General features: G+C 33.2%; 1 protein-coding gene across 2 annotated transcripts in view; it reads left to right on the top strand.

Annotated features, from left to right (window-relative positions):
* Positions 1-18,835, top strand: part of LOC136024952 (insulin-degrading enzyme-like) — a 234,273-nt gene that overhangs the window by 23,244 nt on the left and 192,194 nt on the right. For both annotated transcript variants that reach the window (XM_065700546.1, XM_065700547.1), the window contains exons 3-5: positions 8,481-8,743; positions 14,016-14,373; positions 17,760-18,043. In XM_065700546.1, the coding sequence (XP_065556618.1) occupies positions 8,481-8,743; positions 14,016-14,373; positions 17,760-18,043 (905 nt within the window). The remainder of the gene's footprint in view (positions 1-8,480; positions 8,744-14,015; positions 14,374-17,759; positions 18,044-18,835) is intronic.

Genomic DNA, 18,835 nt, shown 5'->3' with positions numbered 1-18,835 from the left:
GTTTGACTACAGGAAACTCAGAGTGTTTTACTTGCTAGCTGAACACTAAATTGATAAAAGCAGTTCAACTCTGTTGATTATAGAGTTTGAAGAGATGAACTAAGTTTGATGTGGTTCATTCAGTGAATTTTCCCAAGAATGACTAGTTTTAATTCTTTTTATTACAAAGATTGAAAAGATGATTTAAATTTGACATGCTTTATTCCTTGAAATTTGGTAAGAACTAAATATGCTAAATTTTGCTGATTATAAATTTTAAACACATGAATTAAATTTGACACGGTTTATTCCTTGTCTTTTCATAAGGATTAAAAGGTATAATTCTGTTGATTATGAAGTTTTAAAAGAGGAATCATTTTTAACGTTGTTTATTTGGTGAATTTTTCTAAGAACTAAAAGCTTTAACTGTGTTGAGTATAAAGTATGAATTGATGAAATAAATTTGGCGTGGTATAGTCAGTGAATTTTCCAAAGAATGAATAACTTTAACTCTGTCGATTACAAATTTTTAGCAGGTTAATTAAATTTGACACGGTTTATTTATTGAATTTTCCTAAGGATTAAAAGGTGCATCTCTGTTGATTATAACGTTCGAACAGATGAATTAAATTTGATTCGGTCTATTCCTTTACTTTTCATAAGGACTAAAAGGTCTAACTCTGTTGATTATGAAGTTTTAACAGATGGATTAAATTTATTGTGGTTAATTCAGGGAATTTCCCTAAGAATGAATAGCTTTAACTCTTTGATTACAAAGTTTGAACAGATTAACTAAATTTGACATGGTTTATTGTTTGAATTTTCCTAAAAACTGAAAGTTTTAACGCTGTTGATAATAGAGTTTTAACCGTGGAATTAAATTTGACTGTGGTTTATTCATTGCATTTCCCCAAGAATGAATAGCTTTAACTATGTTGCTTAAAAAGTTTGAAGGGATTAATTAAATTTGACACGGGTTTATTCCTTGAATTTTTCTAAGGACCAAAAGATTTAATTCTGTTGTATGTTTATACTGATGATTGAATTGATGATTGAACATAATGTTTGAACTGATGAATTCAATTTAACGTGGTTTATTCAGTGAATTTTCCCCAAAAATGAATAGTTTTAACTCTCTTGATTACAAAGTTTGAACAGGCCTGTCAGCCCGATAACAATCTCAATGTCTGAAAATTCCTGTTTTTTTCATATCTGAGCTTTAAACAAGCATTGGAAATGATGGAGTTGCCAGCGTACCCTGAGAAAACAATGGAAAAATAACAAAGTAATGCAATGAGATTTCTGTATTGAAATAATGACATATACAATGCTACACGTAATTGATATCATCTCGTAAAAAATTTAGCTGTTTGAATTCGTTCCATTAAACGGTTCATCATGTTTTCTCTTGACATAGCACTTATTCTATATCGGCGTCATACACGGCTTTCAACTTGGTTTCAGCTACAGGTTAAATATGAGTTTTGTCATTGGTATTATAGGATTCATTGATAGCATCTCTTGGTATATTCTTGATTATAGTATTCTGCCAATGCCTTTTTTATTTTGCCTTCGATTTCACTGTCTTTTACCACATTATCTTTACACAGATAACGGTTCCGACAAGTAGACAAGATATGGTTTATGATATTGTTAGAGGACTACACCTGTCTTCTTTTAACCTTCCGTTGAATGCTAATGTCCGAAAGCTGGCGATAGGGTTTATCACTGTTTAAGGTGTTAACACAAGCACTAGCAAGAAGATGCCTCTCTCCATCAACTATTACATTAATGTGGGCATTCTCTTTGAGTGACATCATCTCTGGATATCTTACTCTCGTATATCCATCATCTTAAGAGTTGAATTTTTTTGGTACTTTAAAGAACTTTGATCTATCACTGTCATGAAAATGCACGCATATGTTTCCAATAGTGTTGCCACTAGTGCTTGTTTTGTAGTTAAAATATTTGTCCTTGTCAGTATTCAATGCTACAGTAACGCTAACATGTGCACACACTTTCTTGAAATACTTCTTCTTTGCTTTTGCCAAATAATATGTAAGGGTTTATCCTTTCAGTGCACAATTAATATTAATCGAAAATGTACAATAAATTAACTACTATCGAAGACCATCCACAGAGTACTAAGGAGGCAACCTCACGAAAAAAGATTTCAGAGAGTTTTACATTTAAAAATCTAGACGGCGCTATGTTTTCACTATCTCAAGCGCTATTATCTTTTCAGCTTTAGTTATAGATGGCAGCATAATTGAACTTTCAGCTAAGCTACTGAACTTTCGGCTAAGATTAACTACTTTCAAGTCAGGGTCGATAGGTTCACTTAGCGTGGCCTTTAACATAGCTTAAAAGTACTCTGTGGATGATCATTTGTAATAAACAGAGTTAAAGCTATTCACTCCTCACTGAAAATTCACTGATCGTACCATGCCAAATTTGTTTTGTCTGTTCACATTTTATACTCAACAAAGTTAAACTCTTTAGTTCTTAGGAAAATTCAAGGAATAAACCATGTCAAATTTAATTCATCCATCAAACTTTGTACTCAACAAAGGTAAACCTTGTAGTTCTTTTTAAAATTCACTGAATAAACCACGTTAAATTTAATTCATGTCTTGAAACTTTATAATCAACAGTTAAATCTTGAAGTCTTTAGGAAAATTCAAGGACTAAACCGTGTTAAATTTAATTCATCTTTTTAACTTTATACTCAACAGAGTTAAAGTTATTGATTCTTGGAAAAATTTACTAAATAAACCACGTTAAATTTAATTTCTCAGTTCAAACTTAATGCCCAACAGAGTTAAATCTTTTAGTTTTTAGGAGAATTCAAGAAATGAACCGTGTCAAATTTAATTCATCGTTCAAACTTTATAATCAATCGAGTTAAACCTTTCAGTCCTTTGGAAAATTCAAAGAATAAACTGTTTAAAATTTAATTCATCTTTTTAAAATTTATATTCAACAGAGTTAAACTTTTAGTCCTTAGGAAAATTCAAGGAATAAACCAGGTCAAAGTTAATTCATCTGTTCATTCTTTGTAATCAAAAGAGTGAAAGCCATTCATTATTGGAAAAATTCAAGGAATCAACCGTGTCAAATTTAATTCATCAGTTCAAACTTTGTATTCAACAGAGTTAAACTTTTTAGTCCGTAGGAAAATTCAAGGAATAAACCGTTTCAAATAGAATTCACCAGTTCAAACTTTATGCTCAACAGAGTTAAACCTTTTAGTTCTTACGAAAATTCAATGAATAAACCGTGTCAAATTTAATTCATCTGTTCAAACTATGTAATGAACAGAGTTAATTCTATTCATTCTTGAGAAAATTCATTGAATAAAGCGTGTCAAATTTTAATTTATCAGTTCAAACCTTATACTCAACAGAATTAAAGCCATTAGTCCTTAGGAAAATTCAAGGAATAAACCATGTCAAATTCAATTCACCAGTTCAAACTTTATGCTCAACAGAGTTAAACCTTTTATTCTGACGAAAATTCAGGGAATAAACCGTTTCAAGTTGAATTCATCTGTCCAAACTTTGTAATAAAAAAGTTAAAGCTATTCATTCTTAGGAAAATTCACTCAATAAACCACGTCAAAATTTAATTCAACAGTTCAAACTTTATATTAAATAGAGTTAAACCTTTTAGTCCTTAGGAAAATTCAATGAATAACCCTTGTCAAATTTAATTCACCTGTTCAAAATTTGTAATAAACATAGTTATACTATTCATTGTTGGGACAATCCACTGAATATACCACGTCAAATTTAATTCCTCTATTCAAACTTGATATTCAACTGAGCAGGGGCAACAGGAATTTACCAAGTACCTGAGTTCGTTTTAGTAAAATGTGCTTTTATTAATTTTCGATACTTAGACAGCAACTGAAACGCTCATAATTTATCGTAGAATATAACTCGTAGAATATAACGTAGAATATAGAATATAATTTATCTCAGACTATAACTGAATTTATCGTAATCAAAAGTGCTTTAATTTAATTTTCGATACTCAGTCAGCTACTAAGACACTTCAAACTTTATATTTAAACCTTATAGTTAAACCTTTTAGTCCATAGGAAAATTCAAGGAATAAACTATTCCTATAATTTCCTATATCCTATAGGAAAGGAAAATCAAATTTAATTCATCTGTTTAAAATTTGTACTTTTTAATCAACTGAGTTAAACCTTTTAGTCCTTAGGAAAGTTCAAGGATTAAACGTGTCAAAGTTTAATTCATCTGTTCAAAGATTGTAATCAACAGAGTTGAAACTTTTCTTCCTTGGAAAAATCCACTGAATAAACCATGTCAAATTTGATTCATCTCTTCAAACTCTATAAAAAACAGAATTAAACTGCTCTTATTAGTTTTCTTTAGTGCTCAGCGAGCAGGTAAAACACTCGAAATTTATCAACTACCCGATGTTATTGTAGTCAAAAGTGCTTTTGTTAGATTTGTAATGCTCAGTCTGCAACTAAGACATTCGGAATCTACCTACTAGCTTAGTTTTTCCTATGCAAAAGCGCTTTTCTATTAGTATTTTTATACCAAGTCACCAATTAAAAGACTTGGAATTTACCCAGTAGATTAGTTTGTTATACTCAAATGTGCTTTTATTAATTTTTGGTACTCAGCCAGCAACTCAAACACTCGGAATTTATAAACTACCTGAGTTTGTTGCAATAAAAAGTGTTTTCATTAAATTTACGATACTCAGTCAAATTTACGATACTCATTGATTTTGGCCCCAGGGTTAAACAATACTTTTAAAAAGGCTTTATTGTATCACTTTCCTCTGAGGGTGGTGGTATCATTACTTAAAATATATATGACTTTTTAATTTTGACTTTTTGCACATCTCCAATACTAAGCAATACTTTTCAATAGGCTTTATTATATCATTTCCCCATATGAGCTGTGGTATCATCGCTTAAAATATATAGGACTTTGTTAATTTCGAGTTTATGCATACTCCAACACTGAGTTATACTTTTAAAAGGTTTCGAAAAATTACAAGAAAAAAAAGAGAAAAATGTCACTGCAAACATTATTTTTCTAATAGGAAAAATCACGACTGACATAACTGTATCATCTCCATTTCGTATTCCGAAAACATTACAAATGATTCTTTTGTGTTTTAAGCATACGTTATGTCATTTTAAGACATGAAAGAAAAAAACGTAGACAAAATTTCCATACAAAAAATTAAATTAAAAAAAAAATAAATAAAAAATCACATAATTCAAAAAATAAGTACAAAAAAGGAGAATAAAAGCTGGGGGAGGGGCATTGTTGCCCTTAAAGGCTGGTACATAGATGACCATAAGTTCCCTCTGAAAGAAGTGTTGATGTAAGTCCTCATTCCTATGAATATGACGGTACAAGCGGTTACACGATGTCTATGTTATAGATGCTGTCAAGTAAAGTTTAATACTATATAATATATCCATTAGTCGAATTTGAAATCAATTAAATTGGTTTACCTAAGTGGTCATCGCCTTTCTGTACTTGAATCAGTTGACTTGCGAAGGTTAAATATATGTTAACAATGTCCTAACAGGAATATGTAGGTGTCATTCACCGGGTCTAGTTTCTAAGGAAACTGGTTATGCTTAAGAGGTATCTCTCTTTTAGTATGGTTATGTAAGTAGGTCAATGCTCTAGTTTAGTATAGGGAAGCTTTAGTGCCCAAACAAGGATGTCTCCTCCGTGTCTGGAACCCTAACACTACTAAGGAGTATGTTCTATGGTGGTCTTCGTCGGTGACCGGTGCCTTTCGGTTGCCAGTGGAAGAGCATTTTAGGAAGTGTGTTACCTGGCATACGAAGGATATGTCCAAGGTATCGCTATGTTCGTTGCCTCACAAAGAAGGGAATGCCTGGTTAGCATGTGCACGTATGGATCTAGTCGTTGTGGACATGATTTCTCCAGGTGATTCTTAGGACCCTGCGAAGACAGTTATTTCCAAAGACGGTAAGACGTTTCTACTGTTCTGCGGCTAAGCTTGGCATTCTATGAAGCAACTCAGAACAGACAATGTATTGTTCGGGAACGTTGCTTTAGAACTAAATAGAAATAAATTTCGTAATCCAATCATTTGCATTTCTTTCATAGAAAAGTTATTGTAATTTCAAAAGTAAATTTGTATGACAACATTTACATAATACAAACAAAACTGCAACTAGATTGCTTTCCCTTTTTTAGCTTTGAGACATATGTACATCTTATTAGCTATAGTTTTGCGTTAAATGACTGATCCGCGACAAGATAACATTACCTAATGGCTTTGCCACAGGAAATTGTATTCCAAAACCCAGCACTGTATGCCATATATTCCAAACTGACCTATAAGCTCAACTGTGTATGTGTGAATACTTTTACTGTCCTCTCAAAATAAAGTGTGCATGGACTGTAAGTCCGGAAAATACAAACTAAAAAAACGTAAGCAATAGAAGAAGAAGACGAAAAAGTGAAAATATGGAATCATGATGGAAAGTGTACAAGAGGTGAGAAATTCTTAAAGTGCCATTATGTTATATTCTCTGCATTCATGGCATGGTAATGTTAAACAATAACAGGGGGCAAGGGCTGGAAGTCCAAGCTATCAACCGTAGCTGGCTGAGTGAGCAGAAGGAGGAAAAAAACAATAAAAAGTAGTCCCACTATAGTTAGTTGAAAATTGAAGTATCTGCTTAAGCCAACGGGGCAAAAGACACATGTTTTGTCCTTAATGGCTTAGCTGACAACTTTGCTCGGTTTTCTATCAAGCTAATAGAGCTTTTGAGTAATCTGCACGAGTTGCAGAGATGTTGACCGGAGCCAACCAATCAAATTATTTGAGTTTTTGACTTGTTTTTTTTTTTGTGATCACATTTGTGAACCCTCCTTCTTAACAATGGTCTTTGTACCGTATCATATCCTAAATTATGTGTTTTTTTTTCAAATTTATGATTTTATCTGCGAGGGAAAACCTTAAAAGTGTAATAATAGGAGTTAATCCTAAATTTTATTCTTATAGTGCATGCACTACCTTGAAAATCTGTAATATGGCGTTTCCTACTCTATTTATCTTTCTCTTAACTCAGAATGGCAGAAATGATTAGCTTTTTCTATTTAATTAATAGCATAATCTGAGAAGAATAAGCTTCAGTGACTTTGCTTTTTTCTCTTATCAAATATCGAGTTTATTTGCTTTAAAAATTGCATAGTATCCAAGCAAATCTACCAACCAGTGAAACTAAGCAACAAGATAAACCAAAATATAGATAAGAAACGCTATTTTCCGTTGGATAAAGCGATTTTTTATTTAGCCTTGATGTCTATCTGCTTCACTCTTTGCACTGTGTCTATCAATGCCGCTATGCCAAAAAAGATAACAAAAATATTCTAATTACTTTTCAAACAGTGCTAGAAATAAAAAAAAAGGCTGCACTATGAAAATCATAATAAATAATATCGAGGATAACAATCGAAAATCGTTTGTTAAACATTTTAACCTGTAACATGAAGGACAAGGGAGAGTTTAGTTAGTACACTATCCCCGTCACCCATAGTGGGCCAAAATATTACAAAATAAGTCCTTGTTACTACAGATAGTTTTGTGTTTTTTTATTTTATTTTATTGTATGCTATTTTGAAATACTGAGGAAGCGTAGATTAACCCATTTACTGCATATTTTTGAACCGTTTTGTGGTTTAAAATTTGTTCCCCCAGAATGAATTCGTAAGTGAAAACTGAACAAAAGCACATATGAGCAGTCTCTTTTAATTGAAACTTCAGGTTTTGCCTCATTATCCAAACTCGACAGTAGCCACTGAGCAACTGCAAAACGAAAATTCCATTTGAATTCATTAAAAATGAACTTCATATTTCTTGTGTGGTATAGAACTTTTATACAACTGTTTTCCCGTTTGATGATGGCGTGGGATACTAATCCAAACTTATTGGCAAATTTCGTACATTTTGTCTAAGGTCAACGCCTTCTTACACTCGTCATTTTTCTAATGTTTTGATCCGTTTTTACCCTTCGGTCCCACCTATATAAGAGATTATATTGGAAACTCCTAGCCAATTACCAGTCAACCAACTTTTTGTATTTAACCTCTTGTGTAAAGGTGCACTAATTCGACTGAGCTAAGTTTTGCCTAGTATATTATCGTGCATTTTAAAATTTTTGTACATTTATTACACCAATTTTGGTTCGTTTTTTCCATTCGGTTCTGTCTTCCCTGTTCTGTCTTATGAATGGGGGACTGACCTGAAACTTTCACATTTTTGGGGGAGAGAGGGATGGGGTGGTTGTTGAAAGTAAACTTTGGATTATTCTTTGGTGGCAAAAGGGCAAAATCTAATTTACTGGCCCTCACAATAGGGTGGAAACTACCTTTTTTGTCTTTTTTTTTCATGTCTTTCAACAAGTTATGTTGACTTACTGACAGTTTTTAATATTTCATAAATGATGGCTTTTTTTTCAGGGCATCTTTGCGATCCATGGGAACTACCTGGTCTGGCTCATTTTCTTGAGCATATGCTTTTTATGGGGACAAAGAAATACCCCTTAGAAAATGAGTACTCTAAATTTCTCTCAGAACATGGTGGTGCATCTAATGCCTTCACTGCCACAGATCATACCAATTATTTCTTTGATGTTGCTCCTGCCCATTTAGAACCGGCTCTCGACAGATTTTCTCAATTTTTCATTGAACCCTTGTTCACTGAGTCAGCAACTGGCAGAGAGGTACGTACAAATAATACGATAAACTGATAAGAGTGGAAATTTAAGGTTTCCTTCAAGAAAAAACGTACGAACATGCAAACTTACATACGTAAAAAAAATATGAGAAACTGATATAAGTGGAAACTCAAGGTTTCCTCTGAGAAAAAACGTACATACATAAAAAGAATGTGATAAACTGTTATGAGTGGAAATTCAAGATTTTCTTCGAGAAAAAACGTACTTACGTAAAAAGAATATTATAAACTGTCAAGAGTTGAAATTCAAGGTTTCCTTCAAGAAAAAAGGTACAATCATACAAATTTACATGCTTACAAAATGAGGAACTGATAAGAGTGGAAACTCGGTGTTTCCTTTGAGAAGAAACGCATGAACGCAGCTAATGCCACCTATTAAAATACCCAAGATGTATAACTTTTCCAACTTTGCCCTTCATTAAAAAGAAAGCTGCTGCTCCTGGAGTTTTCTTGTTAGTATTTTTTCTTTTAAAATTAAATTATGCAACTAAAACGCTTTCTTAAGTTTTCGTTACTAGGGACTGGGGTTTGTTCTTAGTAAACCCAAGGCGGCAACAGTGATAAGATCTGTGCATAAATATGAGAAAAAATCTTAGATTATTTTTGTTTTATTCTTTTTAGTCTCAAATCTTCAAAATAACAATACGCACAAAATAAATATTTACGGTATTTTAATGAATATTTTTATTCGACTGGTTTGATTTTACTGGTAGCATTTGCAGCAAAGTTTCTGACTTTGTTTTATAAATCGGATTCATTAGCACAATTAAGTTTTTAGATTAAGATTAAGTTAGAATTGGGAAAGTAAAACAGATACTAACATTTCTCAAACTGCAATGTAAAAGATGACTTTTATAACATTTCTACCGATAATATTTCGTTTTTGGTGTTTTTGATACTTTAAGCGTAAATTCTTGGGCTGAAGGGACCTTTACTTCGACACATGCGAAAAGGGTAGTATCCGGGATTTTTTTTTTGGGGGGGGGGTGTTACAAAAAATTTAAAAAAATGCATCAAAATTTGTTTATGTTCATTTTTGTTACGTTTTTTCGAGTCGGACAAGCATTTCAGGAGGAAAGTTCAAACCCCCTCTCCCCTGGATACGGCCTTGCATGTGAAGGATGGTCTCTCATAATGACAAGCATTGTGTATAGGATTGGAATATATCAACCCCTCATTTACCCTGTCCTGTGATGGCCCGCTGAATTTGATCTCTGCTTGGTAATTAAATAAAAAAAAAGTTTTTTACTGAAAGTATAGAGCAACATTATAACTCAAGACGAACAGAAATTATTCTGTATGTGAAGGGTTATCCCTTCCTCTATAGCTTACTGTTTACTGTTACTGTAGACGTTTTTAAAAAATTGAGACAAATAGTAAAACTTTAGCGTAAAGAGCAAGTTATTGAGCAGGGGGCATCCCTTCATATACGGAATAATTCCCGTTCGTTTTCAGTTTTAATGTTGCTCCTTACTTTCAGTTAAAAAACTTATGTTTTGTTATTTAATTTCTGTTCATTTCTTAAATAATGCAGGTAAATCTGGCTCACCCTCCATGGAATATACCCTCCCCCTCTCACGGGAAACTCCTCGTGATCTTTCATGCAACCTAAAGTACACCCCCACCCCCGTCAATTTCCCTCCATACAGTTCCATTCACGCTGAAAATTCCCCTCCCCGTAAAAAAAATTTCGTAAAAAAAAATCCAATACAAAACACTCATTTAGGCTTGATGAAATATTAGAATAGCCCCAAGACTCATTACATTGCCCGTTCCTTACTGGAACACAGTTACAATGTTTTTATTAAAAGATAGAATTTCTTTAAGTTAATTGGTAAAATAAGACTGAGAAAAAACTGAAAAATGATCAAATGTGTGAGCTATTTCAGGGCGTCGCCAAAGACAAAGTGAATTATAAAGTCATGATCTGGGTTGTGCATTTGCCTTTCTGCTGATAATCCGGATTACGGAAATAATGTCCCGCTAAATATTGGGTAGTGAGCTCATAATATAGATTGTGAATTCGAAAACTTCATTCGAAAAGAAAATTGCGGATTTGGAGATTTGATTTTGCACAGTTGAGGGCCGAGTTCATAAAATTTGTTATTCCATAGCTTGCAAATCGACTGTCCAATTTCATAAACCGGTTTTATTAGCTTCTTGGTTCCACTGATGATTCTTGATGTTGTGTTAAGAGTCTGCTTTGTCAGTGGGAAACGCCTTTATACTATTTGTGTGCTGCGAGGAAAGGATATTGTCAGTCAGAGCTCACACTTTGCAGTTATGCGAGTTTGAAAATAAGTTGTTGAGGATTGCCTATAAGAGCACAAGGAAGAGAGAATCAGATGCTCAAGATGTGCAAGATTCAAGAAGATTAGTTTTGAAATCGCTTAGTAACAGAGAATCACATTTGTGAATTCCTATCATACTCAGGACATAATCAAGCATTCCAAAACGAAATGATTTAATCAACCTAGAAAAGCTTTAAATAGGCCCGATTATTATGCATTTCAACCTCTATACCCCCTCAGTGAAGAGATATTTATTATTCCTCCCCGCAATTATGTATAACGTCACAAAATACAAAGCTAAGTTTGTAAAACACACAAAATTCCACACCGGTTTATCCTTAATTGAACAAATTTCACTTTCCACTTCCACAGGTCTGTTAGACAACTCATCCTTAATTAGATTTAGTAAATTTTCTCTATCTAATAATGGTTATAAAAAAATTTCTAACAGTGGAAACAAGGCTATCGAAACCAAAAAAGAGTCCGTGCGAAAGAGAGAGTTTTATACTTTTCTAATCCTGCTAGACAATACTACAAAACTTGTGATGCCTTAATTATTTAACAGCTATTCCACTCATATGAATGCCTCCAAGGCTCGCTCGGATTCAGTTGCTTATTTTCTAGAGCTGATTGTATCAGATTAACGACGCTTCTTGACTACTAAGGTCCCTGCAGTGCATTGCTGCAGCATGATTCGATCTCTGGGTCCCGTATTACCAAGCTAAGGTCAAACCCACTGCGCCACCACAGTACTTTTTAGAGCTGATGTAAAAAGAATAGATTAATTTGATAGTTTTGCGAAAACAATTTTTTTTTCATTAATAAAGAATTTGAACTCAACATATATGGATACATCCGAGAAGTCAAATACCATTAATGATTTTAATTATTTGTTATTACCTTCATTTTAAAATGAGGGGTGTAATAATTAGCCCCTTGCATGCTCATAATAAAAAAGAAGCATTGGGGCAAATTAAAAGGAGTTGCAGAGTATAGATGGATTAAGGTTATTTGGTATTCAGTGTTTAAGAAGGAAAATAATAACAAATAATTATTTATTATCATTAATAATAGGTATAATTATCTCCTGGAATCCATCTCGTGTATAACCAGCAAGAAATAAATTTTAAAAAGTGGAAAAGAGGCAGTAAAATCAAAAAGAAGAGCAATGTAGAACGGGAAAAATTGTCGTTTTTCGGCCGTCTTTTACATCGGGCGTAACTCCTTTTTCAGACGTCAGATACGCCTATATATGTAGCAAAATACTTCTACTACTTCTGAGAACTCATGGCAGCACCAAGCCGCCGTAGCACTGCAATGAAAGAGAAGGAATCTTTCAAAAATTAATTCAAGTGTGGATTGAAAATGTAATAAAAAGTAAGGTTCAAGCTACAGAACAATGTATTAAAAGAAAAAGAAGAAGTAAAAGCTGAGAAAATAATGATTTGTCTCTTATTCTTAGGTGCTTAGAAGGACAATATGATGTGCAATTTGTAACCAAACACTGAAAAAAAAAGCAGTATTTGGTAGGAGATGGTGCCAAATAATAAAAAAAAACACAGGAAAAAAAAATCAGCAAAATCATGTAGCACCAAACAACTTAAGAAAGTGTAATTTTCTTTCGAATATATAGTTATTTTTGGGAGTCTACAGAATTCCCAATACTTGAATTTTTACGGCTGAAAAGTTTTGTCAAATTTTAGGCTACTCTCTATTTTGCTTAAAGTATTTATTTTGAAGGTTGAACTAATACTGACAAAAGTTTGATGCTGTCCTTGAAACTTCTTAATTTTTAAATAATCAAAAGCGAAGTTTATGAAAACCGTGTTTTTTTTGTATGAATAGACCAAAAATCAGTTGCTTCAGCATCCAAGGCTCCATTGTTCAGTTCCTTAGTCATATTCTCTATAACTCTATTTACTTTGGGACTGCAAACTCTACTTACATAAAAAAAAAACATGAAAAAAAAAGAAAAATAAAGATATACAAAAAATTGACTCGAGAAGACAAAAATAATGATATAAAGTATTCGTTAATATTGCGATGTTGCGATGAAAGAAAAAATTATTGATCATATTAAATATTAAATTATATATAAAAAAAACTATATAATCATAAGTTGTTTAATAAAAAAAAATTATACTACTCTTTTAAAGGAAGAATTTTCTTGTGTCGCGCGGGATTGAAATTGTTTACCTTTAATAAAACCGCACAGCCATATCCACTGCGCTACACAAGGTATTATAGAAGTTGATTTTTCTTGTAATATATTCAAATGTTTTTGATAGAAGACTTGTATCAATGGACAATTCGAAACTCGAAGAGTTAATATTTCGATACAAAATAATAATCAGATGGCAAATAAGCAAGGTGTGCTTCGGGTGTCTAATCGGTATTTTTTTCAAAATAAAATCGGGCCCTATAGTCAGGTCCAGGGGGCTAGACAGCAGGGATGATTTTACAATGATAGGGGTTGTTATAGTGTGACATATTACAGTAGATTAAAAGTACGACCTTCACCCTATTTAGCCGAGACGTAAATGGTATTTTGAAATATTTTAATCTATGTTATACTCGTTCTAATAGATTATAATGTTCACTATAGAATTGTGATCATCTTCTGCTTGTATGGATTAATATAAAGACGGTTTTGTGTATTATCACCATGGGAATCAAATTTCAAGCCCTCCAGCGTATTGCTGTAGCTCAGTTTGAACTCTGTGTACCGTTTTACCAAGTTGAGATCAAACCCACTGTGCCGCTATTGGACATATAATTTTTTTTTTCATCTAATGATGCTTTGTAATGAGCCAGAATAAATTAAACCACAGTTCTACATGTTAGGTAAATCTTCATTATGGGTTTAGAACTAGCCCAGTGGACAAAAATAGTATTCTTTTCGTTAGGTAAATAGGTATCAGTAAAATCTCTTTGTGGATAGGTCTTTGTTTGATGCTATTGTTTAAGGTAAATGCTGTTGACTCTGAGCACACAAAGAATATTCCGTCTGATTCCTGGCGTTTGATGCAGTTAGACAGGATTACATCGAACTCTGGTCATCCCTACTCTAAGTTTGGAACAGGAAATAAAGAGACTCTAGATACATTGCCCAAAGACAAGAATGTCAATGTTAGAGAAGCCCTTTTACAATTTCATGACGAGTATTATTCTTCAAATATTATGGGTTTGTGTATATTAGGACAAGAGTCTTTGGATAGCTTGCAGGATTTGGCTGTTAAATATTTTAAGGATGTCAAGACAAAGGATATACCTATTCCAGAATGGCCTGAGCATCCGTTTAGTGAAGAACAGAAGAAAATCAAAGGTTAGTTCTTGTATTTGCTGTTATTTATTTTCGGGTTGTAGCTAGTATATGGTTGCCTTTATGAAAAGAGGATCTAATATCACCGAACAATGTCACCAGTAGTGATAGATATTGAAAAGTTTTATCTTTGCTTTTGAATTTTTATAACGTGTGTTGTAAAGAATATTTTCTGTATGACCGTTTGTTATGTGAATAAATTATTGAAGTGATTACAGCAAGAGCTATTTGTCTGACCAATCATAAATTCATCAGGATGTAAGCTTATGTTACAACAAAAAAACCTTTACATAGCTGAATATAGGTTGAAATCGACTGGATAAATTGAAGGATAGCTACATCAAATATTTCTCCAAATATCTAGTGTTTTAGCCATGTTATAATGGGTCAAGGGTGTTCTTGTTTTTCTTCACTTATTTTGCCATGAAAAGGGTAGGTTATACGTTTTCATGCACACAAAGTGTATAATATATATGCTACCGTGAATGTCCAAAATTGGTGAATGTCGACATTCACTGGTGAATGTCCGAAATACCTTTTTTTCTCCTTGGATTTAGTCAGCGTTGCCAGTCAAATTTTTCAATTTAATGCAGGGTTTGATGGTGACAGGTTAGGTTCGGTTATTTTAAGTTTTTAACCCATTTCTAAGATATATCATCTAATTTAACATAACCTAACTTTAACTTTTGCCATCAAAGCTTGGATAAGACTGAAAAAGCTGATTCGCGAAGATAATTGAATCCAAGCTGAGAAAACGGAATTCCAGACATTCACCGGTGAATGTCGACACTAACAGGATTTTGGACATTCACAGTAATATATACATATATTGTATGTTTGCCATATCTTGCAATCAACCATAAATTAATGTTTTTGTAATATGTACATAACAGTTTTGATGTAAACTCCGAACATAATTATGCATATATAAAAGTTTATAACACTGTGTTGTTGTATACCCATGACACTTTGCTCCTAAAAACTAAAAAAGAAAATGAACGTTTAAAGCACCTATCCCACCAATTTATTTATAAAGTCTATTTCAAAATTTTGAGGAAGCGGCATTGTTCTAAACGAAAGCCTTAAATCGGCGTATAATCTGAGTCGTGAATCCTCACAAGGACTTAAAACTCTATATACCCATATGAAATTTTGGAAGTTGTCTTTGGCTTGCAATGAAGAAAATAAAATTCACTCCTAATTCAGAAGCTACTCTGCCTAGGCACTTATATGTCTTAATTTAAAAACATGGTACTGAAAAACTAATAGTCCGTAGGCACTGGCAGTCTTTGTGTTTAATTAGTATCCTACAAAACTGTTCCCCGCCCCCTCCCCTTAGCTGTTATTTGTGCTATAATGATTCTTCTGTTTGGTTATTATTATCATTATTACTTTACGGTTCAATGTCCTTAATATTTAATTAAAAAATTCACAAAACTATCAAATTCATGGCTCATAGTAAGGTGAACTAGTGTGTGGGTTAAAACCAGTAGCTCCAAGTTTTAGGCTAGTTGAATATATGACAAAGCATTATATGTGCACACAGATGTTATAATTTTTTAGAGATGAGTTCTCATAGTCAGCTTTAATAATTTCGTAATAAAAGGAGAAAAGGGCTCACCCTTGTCTCTATTTAGTGAAAATTTTTATTGACGTATTTCTTTATTTTTGTGGCCTCCCTAAATGACAAGGATACACCATTTTGGCTAAAAATTAGATTTGCTTCACCAAAAAGATTAAAATATGGATCGCTGAAACTAAGTTTTGCTTTCTCACCAATGTAAACGTTCCCAAAGTAGAAGGGACAGCCACTGTCCAAATTAAAATTTGTTCTGTCTTTGCCGGTAATAAAAATAAAAAAATTATTTAAAGTAAAGCGGAAAATGTTCTTGCGTAAAATTTACCAAATTATGTAAAGTTTAGGACAGTTTTTTTTTCTGATACCATGGTATTGCCACTTGGGTGGGGTATTAATACCCTTTTGTTCGTCCCAGTTGTTACATCGCAGAATATGACATCTTCACGGTCATCTAGCTCATTTGGACAAATTTGTTTGACCTTATTAATTAAGAAAAAGAAGAGCGAATCGTTTTTATAGATAGAGGGTTGTTTGACCAATAAAGTAAATGACGATAATTTGTTTCATGATAATCGAAAATTAAAGTTTAGAATCCTACTTAAGAAAGAGAACACCAACAAAAGGAAATGCTTCAGCGATTCGGTTTCGAAAGTATAAATTTTTTTTTCGAATAAGGCAAGATGGGGCAACAGTTCATTCATATAAGGCTCTAGTCATAGATATAACACAGCATCAACAAAATTGCCTAGAAACCATATTTAAGTAGAAAACTATTTAAAGTGGGACTTTCAAGAAAATACATATGAATGTTTGCCTCAAGAAAGAAGATAAGATCGTTCCTATTATAAAAGCAATAGTTTCAAGGAAAACTGATTTTTGATCGTAATACAAGGGGGATTGATTGCAAAGACGTTAAAGCCACATAATACTGTCAAATTCTAGAGTCTTGAAATCAAACAAACTAAGATTATTTTTTTATTATTTCCTTTTATAAATTACCTTATATTTTTCTATGTCGCGTATTGGAGGTGCACAAGAAGGAAATTGCATCATAACTCGCGAAAATCCTTCTGTTCAATTTATTTTGGATTCTCTTCAAGTAAATGTTCATGAATTTCTTATGTGTAATTTTTATTTGCCCAAAAGGAATAGGAGAATTTCCGCCAATCATATTCCTAATCTTTTAGCTGGGGAGCTAAAGCGTCTTACAAAACCTCTTTCTTATGGATTTTTGGGAAGGCCACACGAATTTACTTGAAGAGACTGGTCTATTTTAAGGCCACAATTTCGATTTCGTCTGGTGAGATCGAAGGTCTTTCAGGGCCAGTGTCGGTGAAAATTTCCCTAGTTCTATTCTCAAATAAAACCATGTTTGCACATGAGGGGCGGGACTTAAAATATTCCCTCACAAAATTTGTGTGAAACTCGGAAATAATCTCATTTGTAACTTGAGGCGGGAGGGGGAGCTAAAAAATATGGTTAGGGGTCCAAATCTCAAGAAATCTTTATTTCCTGTGATTAATTTGCAGTTTTAGCTCATGTTTTGTGAATTCTTACCTTAAGGTGGTTGACCCCTTTTACTTGAGAGGATTGTTTCATTCATTCTTGTTTTTAGGCACTATTACCTGTAATCAGAAAATTTGATTTTTGTCATTAGTCTTTAAGTTTATGTGGAAAAATGATGGTCGATTCGCACTTTTGATCTGTCATAGATTTCTCTTGTTTTCCAGGTACCGTATTAACTGAATTCTCCCTTTTTAGGCTAAAGTGTTTATCATGGTTTTGTTTTTTGTAATTATTTTTTTTGCAGCTTTTGTAGTTCCTGTAAGAGATGTGCGAAGTCTAAACTTGACATTCCCACTTCCTGCTCAGGAAAAATATTACAAATCCTGCCCCACTCATTACATAGGCCACCTAGTTGCCCACGAAGGCACAGGTAGTCTACTATCATTTTTGAAGAAGAAAGGATGGGTTAACTCATTATTAGCTGGGCTTAAGAGTGGTGGAAGAGGCTTTTCGTTTTTCGTTGTTAATGTAGACCTAACAGAAGAAGGTCTCGAGCATAATGATGACATTGTAGGAGCTGTTTTTCAGGTAGGTGCAGCCATAAGTGGAAGCAGATTATACTTCAGGGTGGAGAGGAGAGGGCTTTTGTGACAGAGGGGCATGATGGTGAGAAAAGATTGAGTTTAAGCCCAAATTTTTGAATTCTAAAACTACGAAAGCTCTTTCACAACATTTATCTTTGGGTCTCTTTCACCGAATCAAAAAGGGAAATTTTGCCCTCTTCACGAATTTTGGTATAACTCGAAGCCTTTTTCAAGAAAAAAAAATCAGCTTCATAAGTGCATTCAAATGTTTATTCTTATGTATTAACTTGTTATTACCTAATATTTTCCAATGTAAATATTAACCTACTGTGGGATCTTTTTCAGTTTTATCCAATCAACTGCGAAAGGCACTCAAGTGAACCTATTTATGTTAGCCATACAGCATAGTAAGGTTGTAATCATTTCTTCCTTTTCCTTTATCGCCATCTAGGATACAAGTTTTGAAAGATTTCTAAGGTTGAAAGATTTGAAAAGTTAAGATTTAATAGAGTAAAGTCACTGACTGAAGTTATCACAAAAAAGTAATTGCACACATTAACTATACGCATCATGGACAAAAACGCAATCTTTAATACAAATTGCTGTCATAAAAATACCGTCAATTACTTAAAAAATGGTAATGCCACGTGGACAGCCTTTAACACTGAGCTGTTTGCTGGAACTGAATAAACTGATATGGTACTATCAATATGACGAATACTTTCACTGCGAGTAGAGACGCAATGTTCTTGTTGACACAAGCTTAAATTCGCTCACATATTTTACGTAGAATCGA

This window comes from Artemia franciscana, chromosome 3, assembly GCF_032884065.1.
Source record: "Artemia franciscana chromosome 3, ASM3288406v1, whole genome shotgun sequence".
Classification (NCBI taxonomy): domain Eukaryota; kingdom Metazoa; phylum Arthropoda; class Branchiopoda; order Anostraca; family Artemiidae; genus Artemia; species Artemia franciscana.
This window is presented reverse-complemented; position numbering and strand designations above follow the sequence as displayed.